Consider the following 21,953-nt stretch of genomic DNA (forward strand, 5'->3'; position numbering starts at 1 on the left):
TCCTAATCATCACAAGCCCATATTTCATAGCATAAATGTCTCATACTACAAAACCCTGTTAGCTATTGCCATGTGGGCCCATATCATCACAAGCTCATATTGCATAGCATAACTAAAATTTATTAGTGAATAAATTAAATTACTAAAATGACTAGTGTTGAATTGTTTTATGAGATTAGAGGACATTTTGATAATTCATTTGAACATCCATCTATTACCCATAAAAGGATTTCTTTCATTAAGCATCAATAAGTTTGTGTTTTTTACATACAAATATATATATATATATTAGAGAAAGGTGCTTGATTAATCATTTTTGTAAAAGTGATTTTAATTATGACTTAATTAAAATGCATTACATCTTGACGATTGTATAGCATAATGTTTTATTTGAATTGACACCATTTTCGTTCTTTCACTCACATGTTTCACATACCACTAAAGCATGGGGAACATCGAACACGTTTGCATATCACGATTATCGCCGTGGTGCACCACCACCATTCATCACCCACCACCACTACCCACTGTCTTGCACCATTGGCTGCCACCACCAACTGCAACAACCCAGCACCACTTAGGCTTCGATGCTTCATGCATTCATATTTACGTACCAAATACAACGGATACACTACAATAATTTGAATGCTAAAACAAGTTTCGACCAAGGGCATCATTTCTCGTGTCAATACATGGGCTTCATGCATGATGCAGGTATATTTATATTCCAAACACAAGGATTTTTTTGTAATAATCTTGATTTGAGGACCAAATTATCCTGCAAGTTATATATTCCTTGTTTAGTATTGCTTAATGAGCACCATACTAAATGCAGACTCGTTGAGATTAGGGTTATCGTAGAGATGACACTTCAAAAGTGAACAATGTTAAGTTGTCATTAATCAGTAATGTCAAATATGAAAACAACTACATGAATTCAGTGCTACAACTTAAACACACATGTTGAACTGTTAATCTCATTTAATATTTAAAAATCTACACTAGAGGCTAACACTAGAAGGAATATATAGGAGGATAAGATGGGTTTTACAAAAGACCAGGAGAAACTGTTTTATATCAAACCGCAAAAGAGGCTAATGTCTATTACCTTAAAATTTATTATAATTTGTTAATAAATACCTGTTAATCAATATGATGCGCAAGGGATCTGTTTGACTCATACCTAAACCACCACATCAATGGCGTCTCCCATAAAAGAGGACTGAAATTTGCTGTACTTACAAAACCAGCTCGAATAGGATGTTATGAACAATAAAAAACTGGAAGGCAGTGCCCTCTGCCTTGTAACTCACCTTGCTAGCCATGAAAAGTTAAAAAATATTAAGGTAAGAAAAAAAACACGTCAGGAAGAGGAAAAAGCACATTAGACATGCATGGAACTCAACTTTAAATAGGTTTATAGATGTCAACAAAGTTGAAGTTCAGGCATTTCGAAACTTCAAACACCATAAAGTTTAAACACGGGAAAAGATGATGATCTGCTTATCAAACAATAGCCCACGGACATCCCCGGAATGCCATACAATAGCTGTATTAGATGCTGAGGGATGAACAGAACATAGTTTAATATTATGGAATGCGAAATATTTGGTTTTATAACAATATCATAGGATACTATAATTACACAGGCGCAAAACTTGAAACAAGCAAAATGTCTGCTTGCTTATTTCATACATGTAAACAACTGGAGTACACAAATAATAAACAATACAGGAAAAGCGCACTACAATCTCTTGCAGCCTCCTCCAAATTTTCATTATTTTGCATGCTCTCCCTCACAGGGTGGTGTGGTGTGGTGTGGTGTGTTAGGGTGGAAACATGCACAGACGATCAAGGAAGCCTAATAGCTCTCGCAGGGGAAGTGGTATGTTAGGGTGGAAACATGCACAGATTGGAAAACCAAGAGCTAGAATCGAACATATTTCATGAAGGAAATCCTTCCAGATCAGAGTTTGGCATTGTAAAATTGTAAGTGGTGCTGGAGTCTCAAACATATGCCCTCATCTGCAACTACCTAGAAAATATTTAAGAAAGATAACAGAAAAATAAATAAATTAACGATGCAATGGTCCTATTGACAACATTCTCAAGCATTAATAAAACCAGGATATTCTTGATGTACTTTGAATTCAATTGAATAAAGAATGAAAATAAAGTAAAGCATCTCTCACCAGCAAGGGCAGTGTTGACCCAAGTCGCATACATCCCGTGATCTTTAATTCTGTAAATACATATTATCACAATTAAAGGGAAAAAAAACAAATTTTAGGTGGAAGATTGAAAAGGATTCAGTTGTTTATGATATAATTGATTAGAGAGAATGAAAAGTGGCTAAGGAATGACACAATTTGAAGGGGAAAAAAACATTTACACTTCAAAGATTTGGGCTTGAGAAATGGTGACAAAACCCCAAAAAATGAAAAAGAATTAAGGCAATCTTGCAGTAGAAAAAGCAACCACGTGTAGATTTTTACTTACAAATATAAATCCTCTGTGTCAATTTCATGAAACATATTAATGTAAAATCGGAAGCCATCAGGGCTTATATCTCTGCATAGTAAACCTGGAAAGAATATTCATTGGTAAATTTAGACTCAGCAGTGACAGTATTACTATTTTAAAAAATGTTTGAGCAACACCATACCTTTGCTCTCAGCACTTAAAAGATGCTCCTTGGCCATAGCTGGAGCAATCCCTAGTGTCATTGCAGCATCACTTGCACTTACACCCTTTTGGAGGGCATCAGGCTTTAGCACAAGGGATTTTATTCTAGCAAAAACCTACATTTCACAGAATAATTTTATTGCAAGGGGAATCATTTTCTCATATCAAATTTGCAACACATGCAGATGATGGTGACAAACAGGGAAAAAAACATATTTAGAGCAACCAGTAAGTGCTCACATTGTGCACAATTCAACACAAATGCACAAGGATGCTGAGACTAAAAGCTAAATTGCCTGTTCTCCCACATCCTATTCATGCATCAAGATTTAGCAGGATAGACGATGAATCATGTAGTAGATGAAGGCCTCCTTCTTGCTCTTATTCATCCCTTATTCATGTAATCTTAAATATCAATTGGGAAAAAAAATATGCTGTCATTTAACATGAAGAAAATTCTGTGAACATAGTTTTTCAGGTTGTACTCTTTAAGTGTCCCACATAGCTTGTCCAGAGAACTCCTGATCCAAGGAACTCCGCCAGAGAAAAGGCAGCTCTCCATATAACCTCAAAAAAATTCAAAAGCAAAAGATTTTTCTGAACAAATTATTTTTGTTTTGAATACCCTATAATCCATCACAGTATTGATAATATAAGCAAGGTCAGATCATGATCACAATATCTAAGGCAAACTGGGGGGAAAAGAAAGGGGTAGGGGAAAGGAAGTTCACCAGGGGAGATGGGGGAAGAAAAGTGTAGGGAAAAGGAAGTTCACAAGTGCCACAAAATATATTGACAGATCACAAATACAAACTGCCAATAACAGTGGGCATCACTCAGCTTTCAATGGTATAGCGTGATTAAATGATGCATAAAGACAATCTAAATTAGCTCAGTCAGTCCACAACAAGGTTCCATTACTCCCAAAAGATCAAAAGAAATGAAAAAGCAATACGTTTGTTTGAAACAAAAATGGGCATACAGTAGAGGAATGATGATTCTCAGATTTTGGCCCTTTACTCTTTTAGTTTATAATTATAACTTAGGCCAGTATGAAATAACTACACCAAAATTTAGGCAATATCCAATTATACCTACACATCTTTGGAGCTAAATTTTTAATCCTATTGTAACAACATAGGGTCCTAGTACTAGATATAGATACCAAAAATTGGAAGAGAGAGAGTAATATAAATCAACATGAGAGGAAAAGGTGGTGGAGCTTGAAGGGAGAAAATATAGTAAAACTCAAAGATAAAATGATCAAAGAGTGAGTTTGGACAATAGGGGGTAAGGTAGATGTGAATAATGTTTGGGATAAGATGGATAACTCAATCATAAAGATAGCAAAAAGATTTTAAGCGAGTCCAAAGGAAGATACTCAAGTAGTAAAAATGGTCGTGAGGTTACGTAGTCCAAAAAGCCATTAAGACAAAAAGAAACCAGTATAAAATATGGCAAAGTTGTAGAAATAAAGAAAACTTTGAAAAGCATAAAGAGGCAAGAAAAAGTGCAAAAGGGACTATTAGTGAAGCTAAACATAGAATTTATGATACTTTATATACAAGACTAGATACAAAAGAAGGATAAAGAGACATTTACAAACTTGCTAGAGCTAGAGAAAGAAAATGCAAAGATTTAGATAATGTAAAATGTATAAAAGACGAGAATGATAACAAACCAATTGAAGTTTGGAAATGTTTAGGAGATAAAGGAAATATATGGTTAACTACTAGGTGGGGTCGGCTATATGAATCTTTTTCCGCCAATTTATGCGATCATGGACCATTTCTTTTGACAGATTTAGGGCTGCTAAATCCTTACTCACTATCTCCTTTCAAGTTATTTTAAGTCTACCCCTACCCCTTCTACTGCCCCCCCAATAACTAACTCATCTTCCTCACTGGCGCACTATGTGGCTTACGTTGCAAGTGTCCATACCATCTGAGTCGTCCTTCCCTTATTTTATCTTCTATAGGAGCTACACCTAACTTATCGCAAATATATTTATTTCTTAATTTATCTTTCAGTGTTATACCACTCATCCATCTAAGCATTCTCATCTCGGCAACTTTTACTTTTTGGATATTCGGTTTCTTCATCGCCCAACATTTTGATTCATATAGCATAGCTAGTCTTATAGCCATCCTATAAAACTTCCCTTTTAATTTTAAGGGTATTTTATGATCACAAAGCACACTTGAAGCACTTCTCCATTTTACCGAACCTGTTTTAACTCTATATATTACATCATCTTCAATTTCTCCTTCGGTGTGCATAATAGATCCAAAGTATCGAAATCAACAGGTGCTATTTATTTCATCATCTTCAAGTTTAACTTTGTCTCTAATACCATTACTGAAATTACATTTCATATATTCTATCTTTTTTCTAATTATCCTAAAGCCTCTAGATTCCAAAACTTCTCTCCATAATTCTAACTCAACCTCTACTCCGCCACTAGTTTCATCAATTAATACAATATCATCTACAAACAACTTACACCATGGAACTTTATTTTGAATACTTTTAGTCAATTGGTCCATCACTAAAGCAAAAAAATAAGGGCTCAAAGCAGATCCTTGATGTATACCTATAGTGATTGGAAATTCTCTAGTTTCTCCATCTATAGTCTCTTACACTAGTCATTACTCCACCGTACATTTCCTTAATGACATTAGTATACCTACTACATACACCCTTTTTTTCTAAAACCCACCATAAACTTCCCTAAGTATCTTATCATATGCTTTCTCTAGGTTAATAAGTATCTTATGCAAGTCCCTCTTTTTCTTCCTAAACTTTTCCATTAATCTTATTAAAAAAATATATAGCTTCTGTGGTAGATCTCTCAGGTATAAAACCAAATTTATTTTTTGAGACCTTCGTTTCTAACCTTAACCTTTGTTCAACTATCCTTTCCCATAGTTACATCGTATAACTCATAAGTTTAATTCCACGATAATTATTACAATTTTGAATATCTCCTTTTTTTTTGTATATAGGTATTAATGTGTTTTTCCTCCATTCATCTAGCATTTTCTTAGTTGTTATAATTGTATTAAATAAATTAGTTAACCATATAAGGAATGGAGGAAAAAGTATGTTAATACCTTTATACAAAAACAAAGGCGATACTCAAAATTGTAATACCTATCATGCAAATAAGATTATGAGTCATACAATGAAACAATGGGAAAGGCTTATTGAACAAAGAATAAGACTAGAAACGAGGGTTTTAAAGAATCAATTTGATTTTATGCCTAAAAAATCAACAACAAAAGTTACTTCACTTTTAAGAAGATTATTGGAAAAGTTTAGCGAAAAGAAGAGGGACTTGTATATAGTTTTTATTGACATAAAGAAAGCATATCATAGTCTCCCTAGAAAAGATTTTTGGTGAGTCTAAGAAAAAGAAAGGGGCGTGCAGTAAATATAATGAGGTCATTAAGGATACGTATGGAGTAATGACTAGATTTAAGACCATAGGAGGGGAGTATAGAGTTTACTAAGCACAATAAGTGTACATTCAGGTTCTACTTTGAATACTCATCATTTTACTATAGTGATTAATGAACTTAGTAGGAATATCCAAAACAAGATCCCTTGATGCGTATTGTTTGCAGATGATATCATCTAAATTGATGAAAGTAGGAGTGTGGTGGAATATAAGAACTTTGGAGAACATTTTTAGAGTATAAAGGTTTTAGGATAAGTAGGAATAAGAGAGAAAATATGAAATGTAATTTTAGTAACATAAGGAGGTGTAGTGGTGAGAAAACTAAACTTGATAACAAGAAATTAATAGCAATTGAAGATTTCGATATCTTGGATTTATTATGCAAGCAAAACGAGAAATTGAAGAGGCTGTAATACATAAAATTTAAATAGGTTGGGTACAATGGAAGAGTGCATCATGTGCAAAAAGTAAAATTTGTTGAAATTCAAACATTAAGGTGGATGAGTGGAACAACATTTAAAGATAAATTAAGGAATGAACATATACACAATAATCTAGGCATAACACCAGTCGAAGACAAGATAAGGGAGGGGCAACTTAGATTGTTTGGGCATTTGAAACACAGGCCTAGAAGCACACCTATGAGGAGTGAGTGAGTTATTGTTTCTGACATGAAAAGGGGTTGGGCTAGACCTAAAATAACTTAGAATGAGAATGTTAAAAAGGATTTAATAGCTCTTAATTTAGTAGAAAAAAATGCTCTCCATCGAGTGAATTGGCATAAAAGAATTCATGTAGCTGCCAACCCTACCTAGTGGGACTTTAGGCTTGTTGTTGTTATTGTCGTATTGTGACAACAATTTACAATGAATGTTCATGAAAAAAAAATATTGGCTAAAGTTGTATTAAGAGAGTATATTGTACACGATGTGCACCATGGTACAAGATCTGCTGCGTAATATACATCATCATAGGCCAATAGAAACTATTTTATTTTGTCAATGTCATTTAAAACATAATTTTTTTAAAAATCATCCATGGTTGGTAATCTAAGCATAGCACAAGTAGAAAATAAGTTTAGGGTGGTTAAGATGGTTTGGACACTGGCACCATAGACCAACTAATGTTGCAGTGAGGAAGGATGATTTAGTTATTAAAGGCAGTAGGTGAATGAGGAATAGACATGGAATTAACTCGGACAGAGATATTCACCAAGGATTGACAGGCGACTGCCCAAAGTCCCAAAGCCTTCTAATCACACTAAACTGTTCTTAGTCTACTGTCGAATGTGCACCTATAGAAAAGACATAAGTGAGCTTCCTATCTTCATCTACTTTATATTTGTAAAAGAAATTACCATTTTCATCAATACATGACTCAAGAAATTCAATAAGCAATTCGACATCAAAGCCTTTAATTACTTTCTGGTGATCTCTTCTATTGTTTCTTATGTCTTTTTCCGTAAACCCAATTATCACAGCCACCAGCCATAAGTTCCACTACAGCCATTTATTTTGAGGTGCCAACTGCCAATGTTAGCACCAGTGAGACAATCGATCAAACACCTCATGAATATTAAAACTTGATGAAAACAAAGCATTGAATTAATCTTGTAAGGGATGGCCATTGTATGACTATATGCCTATGTTCTTCAAATAACTTAACTTCCTAATCAGATTTCAATTCCTTCCTCACACGAAGCATTTGCAGGACAATTTTCTCATCGCATTGATGAACTCTGGTTTTTCTCTTCCTGCATCCTCGTTTTTGGGAGTTCGTCCCTTCTTTGTGACAAACAAAGTGTTGTTCATGGACAGCACACATTGTTTTGCCTCAACTATGCAGAGTTCTTCAACTCCTAATAATTCCACTCACTCGAACAAACACCAAACCCAGCTCAATGTGCATATGTAAAATAGAAAGCCTTCACAGCTTCATAGAATTCAAATATTTATCCAAATTTAGGCTTCATCTCTTCAGGTGTGCTAGGAATTGCAAGATTTACTGCATGTGTTGCATGGTTGACAGGGTTAACTTCTATGGCATATGAACATTATATGCCACCCATATTCAGCTGAGATAGGCATTCTTCAACAATTATCTCAAATCATTCCATTGAATCACTAGCCACTTCCATAGAATTTGGGCATGATGTGCTAACAATCATCTTCAACATGCATCAGCTCATGGTGGCTTGTAGAGAGGCATAAAGGTCGAGACAGAAAATGACTGCAACTTGGCAGGACAGAAATGCCACTGAGCATGCGCAAGGAAATGATGCAGGGTGTTCTCCTCCCACCCAGACCAAAGAAAGTCTCTCATGATTTTCTTAATCCTACTGACTACCCTCAAAGGAATTCTCAAATTGTAGACAAGAAATAAAGGAGAATACTAGCAAGCAAATCCTGAACGAGGGTAATAAGCACACCTAGAGAAAATAAAGCACCCATCCACCCACCCATCCAACCTCCAACCTCTTAGACACCTCCTCCACCACAGGATCCCAAAACCCTACCACTCTAGGATTACCAGCTCGAGGCACACCTAGATAAATCAGGGGCCAAGCAAGAATACTGCACCCAACTAAAGAGGACAATTCCAAAGGTCTAGAAATATCCAAATTAATACTAGCTAACCCTCTCTTCCATAAATTTATTTTTAAACCAGATACCTTCTCAATCAATCGCAAAGTTTTTTGTTCTTGCTATTGAAACATTTTATATGCCTTTTCTTATTTTATAGGGACAGCATCTCTCAGGAAAAGCTAACTAGAAGACACCTATTCCAGTAGTGTTCTTTGTTTGGATATGAATTTAGGATGAGCTTTCTTTTGCTAAGGTAAAACTTTATCAAAGAACAACCAAATGAACAATGGGGCATGCAAAAGTATCCAAACACTAACACAAATGACAAAAATGTAAAAATTGCATCCCAAGAGAAAAAAAAGAAGAAATATTAACAAGTGAAGAGGTTAATGTAGCCGAAAGGAAAAGTGATTTGAGGACAAATTCTTGTGATTTGCAGGTGCAAACAGAAAATAAACTTAACACTCACAATAGAGAAATCATCAAAATGCATCTTCTCTATTTCAATACATTCTTACAACAACATAACTGATCAACACAAAACAACTGAGGGAGAAAGAGAATAAATTACCTCATTGTCACTATGGGACTTATTCTGGATGACCATGACTCCACTATCAAACTTCCGAAGCATTACTGGACTGTCAAACAAAATATAATGTAAGTATATAGCACATCCACACATGAGCTTAATTCAGATAAAATCTTCATAAACAACTGGTGAATGGTCATTATTAGTCTCCATGTTTTGTATTTAAACTCTTGGTATGAAGACTAGAATGGAACATGACAAGATTGAAGAGAAATGACATGCATACACATCAAACTTTTCCCAAATAGAACATGCTCGCAACAAATCTTCTGGCGAGATTAACTCTGTATAAATGGGGGGAAACCAAATTATCAGTTTCACCTTCTATGAAAGCTTTCAAGAAATCAAATAACAAATGGACAAAAATGGAACTCATAAAAGAAACAAGAAACAAAAAGAACTGTACAAGGGGGAGAAAGAAGCACCTGTGCCTCGGGCACGATTGAAAAGACAATAAACATCGATAAGATTAATCATCCCTCCAGCTCTCTCTAGAGGAATTTTGATGAAATCTGCCAACTAGCCAAAACAAAATACAGAGACAAAATAAGATCAGTAAGCAAAGATGTTTCCACAAACAGCACTTTTAGGTCGTAAACACCAAGAGAGACTGATAACTAATCTTCGGAATATACACACACAGCAATAAGAGAAAGAGAGAGAGCCCAAGATGAAAGAAGTGAATGTCATAACACATGTTCGAAGCCCTTTACTATCCAGATGATGTAAGGCGGGGAGAGGAGGGGAGAGAGATAATGATCACAATTAAGGTTCCAAACTTCCAATTACTCAATCATCAAAAACTGATTGTTCAAATACCAAACCCTATTTAGAACAATACCCAAACAGACATGCTAATGTTCTAGAAACATGCATTATTTCTCCTGATGAAACCTTAAATACAGCATCACCATGGCAACTTGCCTCATTGTTTAAACAATTAAATATTACATGACTACAAGTGAAGAAAATAACTATAGTACATGACAATACATAAGCTGCATATGCTCTGACCTTTCATCATAGCTATTCTCCTCAGTTTTTTGGTAGTTTACCCAACAGCAGTTAATTTGTAGAATATGACGCATGGTTCTATCCATTAAAAAAGGATAAGTTGGTAACTAAATTTAAATTATCATATTTTGATCTGGTAAAAATTTTCGATGTCATGAAAGTAAGAACAAGAGAATGCCACAGGTTTTAGAGCAAATTTTTTTTTTTTTTTAATCAGCAAACCCATGTACAAACAACAAAATTCTTACCTGCTCTGCAGGGTGTCAAAAAAGTCAAGACTTAAAAGGGAGTCAACTAAAGACAGACCGCTATGCCATCAAGTAACATTATTAATCTATTGGTCTTTAAAAACATGTAGGGGTATCGCTGTTCCTTCAAAAGCTCTCTTATTCCTTTCTCTCTTGTTATGGGTTGAGCATTTCACAACTTGTGAAGGGCCATACAGCACTAGCTAAAGCACTCTTGCTTAGCTAGTCAACCAAAGATCACCACAGTTTACCACAAGAACACATTCACAGCAGTTAAATGAAAAGTAAGCAGAAACAGTAAACAATTCATGAAAACAAATGGTAAGCAAGTGGTAAACATGGAAACAACATAATTCATTAACAACACCCCCGTAGCAATGTTTGTTTAGCAGGGGGAGGCAAGTAGACAACACGTTTAACAAATGCTGGTGAGTAGGGTTGAACTCGGTTTTATTTGGTTCGGTTGTGGCCTAAACTGACAACCAAACCGAATTGCTTGGTTTATAAAAATTTCAAACCCAAACTGAACTGTAAACCATCAGCTCGAGAAAAAACCAAATCGCCAGTTAAGTGGTTTGGTTCGGTTATTTTTTAATTACAAAAATTAACTCCACAAAAGCCTAGACTTGCAAAATCTTTAATCTTGGCCCATGTTAGTCTAGACCCAACTTAATAGAAGGCCTGTGACTTTTGGATACAGCAAGGCAAGGAGCAAGCACTGCAGGGACATTTATAGGAAGTGGAAGAAGCAAAGAACACTCAGAATAGAGAGCTGAGATTGAGCCATTGCGGCTGCTATTGGCATCCAAATGAGAGGAATAACAAGGACCTCTACCCATCTCTCTCTCTCTCTCTCTCTCTCTCTCTCTCTCTCTCTAAGAGGAAAATATGGAGGATTGGACAATGGACACTTCCGACTACAAGAGTCGGAACTGTGGCGTAACGATCAGAGCAAAGGTTGAACTTGTTTCAATGAAAAAGGGATTCATTGGATACTGTGTAATATATACAAATATAATATTTTATTGATTATTTCAACTTTTTTGGTTTTTCAGTTTGATTCAGCCTTCAAAATTGAAACTGAAACCAACAACGAAACCAAAAATTTCTGTTTTTGAGAATTGAAACTGAAACTGACGACCGGAAACCAAACCAAAATTGATTTTGGTTCACTTTCGGTTTGATTTTTGGTCTTTCGATAAATTTTGTACAACCCTACTAGTGAGTTTTACAAGATTAATGAACAACCACCCTCCCCTAAAAAGCTTTATATGCTATTTTAGCTCTGGCACTAGGAAACATCAAATTGTCTGAGGAATTATATTCCCCTTTTGGACTAAAGTCTTACACCTACTCAAAACATAAAACCCATACTAGTATTTACATGATGGTAACCCATTCCATGCACATAAGACAAGCAGTCACAAGCAAACATAATGCCCTGAACAAGCTTGGCTCATGACACCTCCACACCAACCAAAATATGAGAAGGGGAATGAGGGACAATGCTTTCTTCCTCCCTTACTAGCTCAGATTGCTTTTCAAGTCCACACTCTCCTCCCACTCTTCTAGTGATAGCCTAGTGATGTCTAATTGAGGAAATGACCAGGTCCCTTAGGGCTCTGGTCCAGGAACAGTGCAAGAGGATGTGATCAATAGTTTCCGCACTTTCTAAACACAAGAAGCACCTGTTTACAAGGGGCAGACCCCTTTGAAGGTTATCCATGGTAAGAATTTTTCCGAGAGTTGCCTCCCACGCAAAGAAAGCAACTTTAGTGGGGCTGCCATGAAGATGCCAGGGAAGTGAGTTTCCTATAAAAAGATCTGACCATGAAGATGCCGTTATTGTCCAAGGTCAAGTTGGGATATTTGTGGTGTTATGGCACATGATTTTGTATAAGCAATCAAAAAAGTAAGCAATTTGCTCCATTTCTTGATCCAAACCATTCCAAATCAAAGGAACGTTTCAAAAGCTACCCTGGTCAGAAGTTCGCAGATAATTATTGATGAGGGTATTGGGCATCCTTGTCACAAGCCAAACTGAAGATGGAAAGGAATTTGGTAATAAGGAGGGATTGACTGCACCAAATATCACTAAAGGGAGATTGACAGCACCAAATATCATGCCACAAGAAAACATTATCCCCATTACCCACTTAGAAATTGATGTAAAGGAAGAAATTCTCCCAACCATTTCTGATGAATTTCCAGACTCCAATATGATGTGGTCCTCTCTTGGCTTTAGTGATCCAACCGTAAAAGACCTGTTTTGGAGCAATAACTTCCCTCCAAACATTATCCTTCTCCCTCATGAATCTCCAAAGCCATTTTACAAGGAGAGCTTTATTGAAAGTAGAGAGAGATTTTAGCCCTAAACCTCCATGTCTAAGAGGTTGTTTAACAACCCCTCTTTTACCAAATCAAATCTGGAAAACCACCCCGAAACTCCCCCAAGGAATCTCCTTTGATATGAATTTCCTCTAATCTTTCGGCAACCAAGCAAGGGTTAGGGATAAGCGGCAAGTAATAGAATGGGAAATTAGATAGATAGAGTGCCCTTTACAAGGGTAAGTCTCCACCGTTAGACAGATAAGTAAACTGATGAACCAACTCATTGAATCCTTCTTCAGTCTTGATCTTCTGTTCTTTATCTTATTGGATAATTAAAAGTAAGCTGTCCTACTAGAAATGATATAAAGCTCAGATAAAATAACAAAATCCAATCATTATGCAGCATGCAATTCCTAACCTACCACAGAAAAATAAATTTCCATTTGGCACAATTTTACACTAAAATAGGTGGCAACCTTCCTCTGTCCAATACTGCACAGACGGCTGAATGGATTCTTCACCCAACAGGATTTCAGTCCCTTCACACATGGAATTATATTTGCCCCATTTTTTCCTCAATTTGAATTTCAAAAAGGTTCAAAAAGGAAATAATAAACCAACATCATTTTTGCTGAATTCTGAAATGCTGACTGGGCTACCCTGATTTTTGGTAATTTCAGAAATTTTGACTGAAACTTTAGAATCCTCCACAGAATTTTTGGTTGTTTGTTTATGCAGGTCCGAAGTTTAATGATATTTACATAAATTATACTGATACTGAAGCAGCTGAAATAAAATGACATTTAAAAAATAAGATAGAATGATAAAGTTGCCACCATAGCTTGTGTGATTTTTGTACTTATCAAATATGATAATGATAACACATGTACACCTATACTCAATATTTGGAAATTATATTAGATGGAGTTAAAATTACACACAACAAAAACTCAGAATTTTGGCAACAACAGGAATATGAGCTATGACTTCAAACCACCAAGAAATTCCAGTAGAACTGAATGTGTGAATGGTATTTGTAAACATTTTCAAAGAATAATTTTGATGGTTAAATGATTTTGTAACGGTTATGTAATGCTCTAATTGTTTCACATGCCTAGCAATATGCAACTTATATGCCCTAAATACTTGTCATAGTTATATTTTTCAACTTACTCTAGTCCTGAACTATGCATAATTATCCATATTAACATCCCAACATATCATTCAAATTTCCAATTGCTACAAGTTTCCACCGTTGAAATCGAGATCAAACTGGGCGCTTCCACCAAAATTTCCATAGGACTGTCAAACTTCCTACCGAAATCAAATGCAAATTGAATCCTCCTTCCAAATTCTAATGCTCAACCAACTTCCCTGTTTGTTTAAGGAACCATGAAAGATCATGTCAATATGTATATAATTTTTACAAGTCAAACAGAACCCCAAGAAAACTAAGAAATTTGAAACATTCTTTTATCAAAAAGCGTTCCATTTTGTGACTTTTTTTTTATTTTGTAATTTATTATAAGAGAAAAGAATTATATTAACAACAAATGATGGGGATCAACATGCCCAACCTATGTCATTTTTAGATGTTGTGACACGTCGACGGCCTCCCGATGTCCAAATTTCCTTTGCTGATATGCTGACACGTGGACGACCCCCCTAATGTCCACATTTCCTTTGCCGACATGATGACACAAAGACAACCTTGCGATGTCCACATCGGTTCATAATTGTTTGTAGATTTTGAATGGATTATTTGAAGACTTGTTTTGAAGACTTTTCAGCGTGAGAAAGACCCAAGTAGAGATGCCAAAGCAAGTCCAAGTTCAAGACCCATGAAGGCCCCACACGGTCATGTGGGCCCCACGCAGCTCCATTAGGCCCCACACGGAATTGGACCTCCCTTTAACTTTTGTTTTGTATTTAATATGTAATCTTACAAGACAACTTGCTTGCATGTGCTTGTCCTTAGTAAGTAGTGTGTTAGCAAGTTGTGCTTAGTATTTAAAATGTCTAGTAAGTTGGAGTGTTGTAAGTTGTGTGAGTATTTATTATGTCTAGTAAATTGGTGTCTTTATTATTTGTGTCTCTCATGCTTGTGTGGGAATTGTTAGTTGTTTAATGTCTTTGTCCCCCCATGCTAGCTATATATATACCCCTTCAATGTAAGAACTATGTGTAGAGAAAGAAAAGTATAGTTATTGAATTAAAAAGGTTTTTCCTTTGTGAAGCTTGTTAAGCTTTGTCCAATCCTTGTGATTGTGTAGTGAGAGGCTACGTCGTTCTCCTCGAAGATCAGGTGCAGAGATACCACTATTCTATCCAACGACTCTATCCCTATCCCACTTTCACGATTTCCCTCCATCACCCACACGGCCACCACCAAGTTACACCCAGGGCCAACAATTCACCATTCCATTGTAGCATACATATTACATTTCAAAGTTCGCACGAAGGACTTCAAGAGAGTTCTATCTTGTGTAGAATATCGTCAAGTCAACCATCATTTTGATTGGTTAATTCAGCATTCATTTGGATCATTACATACTTACAGCAGTGCCACTTCCTCTTCATTACATTGCTGCGTTTGTCTCGGTGTTATAAAGCTTGTTCCAAGGAATTTTCTGGCATGGTCTAAGATTTGTGTTGAACAACTTCAAGTCATCATAACAATTCTCTTGTTAATTTTAGTACTTGTGTTTGAATCCTTGCTATATATTGTAAACTCTTGCTTATATTGAAGCCTTTGCTGAAAATCTGAAATTCCATATTTGATAAGCCCTTTGAATCCATAGATTGCAATATTGATACTTGCTAGTTTAAAATCAATTGTGGAAATATTGCTTGTTGACAATATAACTTAAATTTTGAATAACAAATTTGTTGCATATAACTTGATTCCTTTGTGAAAGAACTCTTGGGACTTATATCTGAATAGCTTCATACACCGTTTAAAAATTCAACAACATGTGAAATGAAGCTTGATTTATTGTGTTTATGTTTAGTTAATTGAGTTCTTAAATCAAAGTGTCTTGATTGTATGTGCTTGTGTGAGGGTTGAAACCATAGGACTAGGCCACCCTTCCCCATCCTACATCAACAAACCAAATAGTGCAATATGGGGAGAACAAAATGTCCTAACAAGAACCAAACAAAAAGAACCAGAAAATTTGCATAAGCACTGGCTCCCAACATTGAACAAGATTAGGTAGTGGCAAAACCCAAAATAATGGGGCCAGAGAGAGGCCAAGATGAGTGTCCCATACCGCAACAAACCCGGAGGTTCTGCAATCTTGAAGGTTCTCACATTCCTTTCAATCCATCAGGTCAAAAAAAGAGCAAAAACCACACTAAGACGTGACACTTCTCCTTCATGCTCTTTCCAAAACAATATCACCAAACAAAACGTCGCTCACAGCCTAAGGTGGCACCCAGGCTCCACAAAAACAATAAAAGAGCACTCCAAAGATGGGTAGCAACCTTAGAAATATGTAAGCACTCGTTACATTGGACTTGCAGCACATCAGGCACATGTTAGGACTGAGAGTCAGGTAACACCTTCTGATCTATAGTAAATTGTTTGTGTTAATATTGTTCAAACTCACAAGTCTAGATAAAAGTATGAACTCACCACAAGCTCTCATCTCCCCTCCTCAACAAAAAAAAATGATTAACAATATTGACTATTGAGTTAAGCGGTAAGCTTGTCAACCTCTCTTTCATCAAGATTCCCAAAAAAGTGGAAACCTTTAGAAGGAAAGCCCCTCTCAGAAGAAAAAAAAAAAAAGCAATGATAGATGTATTGTGAAGGGAGGAAAGTTTAAACAAGCGAGGAGCCATCAACTCCAATGAACCCTCGCCAACCTCGCCCACCATAGATCCTCTCAAAAACGAACCATGTTGGCGTTACCCACTTTGAAACGAGTGAAAAGGAAGAAAAGATTAGACATGAGAAATGAACTTCTAGGGGCTGGCGTGAGAAACAATGCCACTTCCTCTAAAGCGCCACCAATTTGGATGAATTGTATACTTTTAATCACCTTGTACCATAAGGAGTTTCCCTTTAAGGGGAAACTCCACAACAATTTTCCAATTAAAAAGATGTTTATGGAAACAAAATTCTTGAGTCCACGCCCTTCCCCTGATTTCAATCTACTGAAAACCCCCAGTTAACAAGGTGATATCTCCTATTCTCCAAAAAACCTGACCAAAGAGAATCATGCAACACCCTCTCAAGAATCCTAGCCAAACTCTTGGCCACTCTAAAAAGAGGTCAAGTAAATAGGGATGTTAGAGAGGGCAGCACTAATGAGAGTGGTACGGGAAAAGTACCCCCTTTCCAAACCGACCCACCCCCCAACCCTCTGGACCACAAGATCCAAAAAATGCACAAAATTAGATTTCCTCCAAGAGAAATGCCTAGATAGAAAGCAGCCATTCCACAACAACACAACTGCCAAGACCGAAACCCCTTCAAATCCCTACTCCTCACATTGATGCCGCTACCATACTCATTGACAAGTTGAGCCTTAATCTCGAAATTGTTTAGAAGATCTAGAACAAGATAAGAGCCTTCTGAAATTTCTTAGCACCACATCATAATCTCATTGGCAAATTCAAGACGAGAGACCTCCACCTTCCACCTCATCCCAGTCCTTGCCAATCAGTAGTCAGCTAAGAACCCCAAGTACTATGCCTGTGAGAGCATGTGAAAGCATCCTAGTCAAGGCATCAGCCACTAAGGTGAGCGCAAATGGGGGCAGCAGGTCCCCTCACCTAAGCCATCAAGAAGCCCTAAACCACTCTCTAGGATACCCATTGACAACAACAAAAATGATAGTCAAGCCTAGTCACCTTCCTATCCATCTCTTCCACACATCCCTAAAACATTTTCCTACACATCATGTGCAATTCACCCTATAATTAGCCTTCTCGAAGTTCAGCTCAATGATAAGCCCCTTCTTGGCCCTCCTTCTCACATCCTCTACCACCTCATTGGATTGGTCACCAAAACTGCATCCAATTTTGTCCATCTTTAATGAAGGCAGAATGAGGCAGACTAAGTTGTGGTCATCATCTCTCCCAAAACCTCTCTCAACCTCTTAGATAAAACTTTAGATGGAATCCTATAAGTAGTATAGGCCTAAAATCCCACAATGCTTCTCCAATTCTCTCGTGCAAGTCCCCTTGTAATTTTATACAACCTTAATTAGAAGATTACAGCACGTCTTCTTAAATGGCCATGGAAGCCCATTTGCTGGAGCATTGCACGTTGAGGAATTGTATTGTTTCAAGTCAAACCTCTTGCAAAGCTTATCCATCAAGCTATCGAAGAACTGCTTTCGATTATCAGTAATGATGAACCATGGAACATCATACCAATAGATCTGTGCATTTGAATAAACTAAATATAGGACACACTACAACGACCAAATAAATATGTACTTATATAAGAAAAAATAACCCTAGGTATAGTAATTCATTGCACCTTATAGTCCATGAAGCTAGTCTATCACACAATATTTGGCAACATTTAGCATAGATTTCAAAATTCAGACAGTAGAAAAATAAAATTGCTGGTGAATTCAAAAAATAGCATTTACTTTGGTTGGGTTTAAGGAAACATCAAGTTGTTCAATTTTTTTATTTTTTACTCTAGTAGTTTTTTGTTTTACTTTTTTTTCATTTTTCTCTAGGAGAATTTATTTTCCTCCGAGTATTTACTCCCCTCTTCGTCTTACGATGAGTTGTTTTACATCCCTTTAATGCCAAGTACAAACTAATAACAGCCATGTTTATGGCACCAACCATATAAGTCTCAAATGGGGATGCAAAAGATGATAAACAATTTTCCATTGGCTACTAATGGTTATTCCATTAAGCAGTGAAATCCTGTTCAAACAAAGGAGAAGGATTATGCTCCCACTCTTGCAAGAACAGACTAACAAGGTCAGCTACCTAGTTAAACTTCATAACTAAATACCTCAGTTCCCTTCTACCTTAAAAAAACCAAGGAGATACACTTCAATTTCCCTACTTCCTTCAAATGTTCAGGTCTTGGAGTGCACATTACAAATAATCTTCTCAAGCAAGCAAGGTTCTTAATTATAGAAATGAGCAAGCATGGTCAAGATACAACCAGACCCTGCAAGCCTATGTACAGTTTTTTTTCCCCATAATTGCATGTGCACAGGCTCTCAATTTTTACATACTAAATGCATTTCAAGCAAAATATCAAGATATGTTGACATTGCCAATCAACTATCACAACCAGTGAAGGCTTGTGCCCCTTTTAAATAAAGGCCTACACCATTTTAATTTGAGAAAAGACTCACTACTGTTAAGGAACACGTCACTCAAATAACTAAGGGAAGAAACACAAATATGCTAAAGATCCCTTAGAAGCATCAACTTCAGATGCTGACATAACAAATTTTTGGCACTGGAAAATCCAATTTTAATGATATCAAGACAATTTTTGTACAAGCTCATGTTGTAAGTTCACTGCGCATTTTTACAAGTGAATACTAAAGCTAGCCATGGGAACATATTATTGCAAGATACCAATTATGCTTACCATGTTTCCAAAAACAAATAAGACTAAACTTTCAGGCTTCCATGCTTTCAAATAAAGGTCAATCATCAACACAAAACAAAAAAAAAATAGAACCTGACGGGACAACTGTTGGTGATATAAAGCACCAGCTGACTCTTTTGTGACAGGGGATGCAATACCAACACTCAATAACCAATCTTGCATCTCTTGATTTGAACCCATCTCCTCATCGTTTGTTGCACTGGCTTGGTTATTCGAGCCTGATAAGAGTTTAAGCCTCATTTTCTCTGCTAGCATCACCATCTCTTTAGCCTTACTCTGTAATGCCCAAGCACTTTTAATACTTAAAACAGGCTAAAATCTCAATAAAGAACCTGTTAAAAATTATTAAGTGTTATATTCCACTAAGCCACTAAAAAACCTTGCTATACAATCTGGTTAACCAGTAGACAAATACATGGAAATTATTGAAAAAAGATTAATGGCAGTTTATATGTATAAAATTAAAGCTGCCAAACTGCCAAACTAATTGACTCACACTCTCTTTTTCTAACACATAGCAACAAGGTTTTGGCAAATAATTTACAAATATAAATTATTGGTTTGGGAACTTTCATTTTACCACATAAGGTATGATGCTGAAAATAATAAGGTACAATAGTGCATAAATAGACTTTCCACATACATCCTTACACAATTGAGGAGTTAACACTCTAGTTGTATTTGACTGCACAGTGGAATGCAAATGGAAACAGAAATGGGGATAAAAGCCCATTTAGGATGGGTTCCGAGTACAGTACAAATGCCAACACACATCAATTTAGTGGGGAGTGACTGTTGATCCAAAAAATAAATTTTGGAGGAAGCTCCAATAACCAGCATCCTCCAAAAGTCAATTTGAAATTCAAAATCAACTTCCAACTTTAAAAATATGACTTATTAATTAATTAAGTTGTCAAATGCTAAACCTAAAGCTAATTTGCATTACGGAATTGCTTAACTGGAAACTGTCTGAAATGGACACTAAGTATGTGACGGGTAATTCCTTTCCTGTCCACATTCCATTCCATGCGACAATGAAACGTTCAAATGCAAACCTTTATTTTATTATTTTATTGGATAGTTAGCACTCTTTCTTGTCAAATAACTAAAATTTGCCAGAGCATATTTTCCAAAAAACAAAAATTACCAACAAAAACGAAACATTTTTCAAAGAATAGAAAGAAAAGAAAAGAAAAAGGACGCAAAATTGACCTGACCACCACCTGAGAAGAATGTAGAACAGGCAAGAGGGCAAATGTTGCATTCAATGTGAAGGAGATCATATGTTAATAATATTAGCACACACGAGGGACAGTACATGCATACCATGAGAGCATTCAAGTCCTGAAAGGCGTCCTGTAAATTCTTATCGGTACTCTCCCACATCTCCTGCTCCTTCCTCAGTATCCCTGAAACCCCGACCACCGGCAACCTAATCCCACCACTACTCGATCCATCCGCCGTCGATCCACTGCTCCCGATTCCACTCGCGCTCTCCCAAGCCCTTCCCCGCCACGCCTCCCAGAGCTTGTGCAAGAACAAATCGAGGTCCATCTTCCCCCTAATTGCGAGCGTGATCACCGTCGATCTCGATCCTCTCTCTTCAACCCGCCCCTCCGGCGTCGCCGACACCTGGAGGCGGACTCTAGGGCTGGAAAACATGCTCTTGATGGACTTCTTGGGGGAAAATACGTGGGTAACGGCGGCAAGAGGGATCGACGACGCGGCCGCGGCGGCGCCGGCCGATTGATCGATCCATATGAGTCGGTGGGTGGTGAGGATGAGGAGGCCGGACTTAAAGAGTGGGAAGTTAGGGTTTTCTTCGCAGTCGAGGTCGACGGAGGAGAGAATCGAGCACTCTATCTCGCTTGGGCGCAGAACTGGGCGGCCACTGCCGGTGAGTTCCGCTGCCGGAAGCCATTTTCCGGCCATCCAGCCGTTATGCAGTTGGAGCCAGTGTGAGCTCGGTTGGATTGTAGTCGAGGAATTTTTCCCTTCACTATCTGCCAAGTCAATGCTTTAAAAAAATAATAAATTTATTGGCATTACAAAATTTTCAATAAAATGAAATTCATGTCAAGATGTGCACTATATAAAAGATTTACGCAAAATTCTTATGTTAATAAATATATATATATTTATATATAGATTTTTCAAAATACTATATGTGAGATTAATTATATGAATTATTTTTTATTAATTTATACAAATATAAATAATTTTATTTGACAAATTCAATACTATAGATTTTTCAAAATATTATAATAATATTAACAAATAAAAATTAAAGTTAGATCAATTATATGAATTATTTCTTATTAATTTATATAAAATAAATAATTTTATTTGACAAATTTAATACTGTTAAATTTTTAACCATTTTCTTAATTTAAATTATTTTAAATTTATCCCTATGCCTGTTATTGCTCATTAC

The 21,953-nt window shown here is 36.5% G+C and overlaps 1 protein-coding gene across 2 annotated transcripts; it reads right to left on the reverse strand.

Moving 5' to 3' along the window:
* Positions 1 to 302: 302 nt before the first annotated feature.
* Positions 303 to 21,583, reverse strand: LOC131166168 (vacuolar protein sorting-associated protein 36). Of its 2 annotated transcripts, none has more exons than XM_058124483.1 (9): positions 20,846 to 21,580; positions 19,592 to 19,795; positions 9,748 to 9,841; positions 9,549 to 9,606; positions 9,302 to 9,371; positions 2,666 to 2,801; positions 2,500 to 2,584; positions 2,193 to 2,242; positions 303 to 557 (listed from the first exon to the last, which is right to left on the reverse strand). In XM_058124483.1, the coding sequence occupies exons 1-9, from the start codon at positions 21,449 to 21,451 to the stop codon at positions 508 to 510; spliced, it is 1,353 nt and encodes a 450-aa protein (XP_057980466.1). In that variant the 5' UTR covers positions 21,452 to 21,580; the 3' UTR covers positions 303 to 507. The 2 variants fall into 2 exon arrangements, with proteins under 2 accessions (XP_057980466.1, XP_057980467.1); XM_058124484.1 differs by lacking the exon at positions 303 to 557 and adding an exon at positions 1,570 to 2,035 and having other exon boundaries at positions 20,846 to 21,583.
* Positions 21,584 to 21,953: the final 370 nt, after the last annotated feature.

This window comes from Malania oleifera, chromosome 10 (assembly GCF_029873635.1).
Source record: "Malania oleifera isolate guangnan ecotype guangnan chromosome 10, ASM2987363v1, whole genome shotgun sequence".
NCBI lineage: Eukaryota > Viridiplantae > Streptophyta > Magnoliopsida > Santalales > Ximeniaceae > Malania > Malania oleifera.

Bases quoted from the DNA above. Each gene is read 5' to 3' on its own strand.
- LOC131166168 (XM_058124483.1), bottom strand. From the start codon at position 21,451: ATGGCCGGAAAATGGCTTCCGGCAGCGGAACTCACCGGCAGTGGCCGC. The intron at 9,372-9,548 runs GTATGCATGTCA...TTTGTTTGACAG, and splicing joins ATTTGGGAAAAGTTTGATGT to TCCAGTAATGCTTCGGAAGT. The intron at 2,585-2,665 runs GTATGGTGTTGC...TATTCTTTCCAG, and splicing joins TTTAAGTGCTGAGAGCAAAG to GTTTACTATGCAGAGATATA.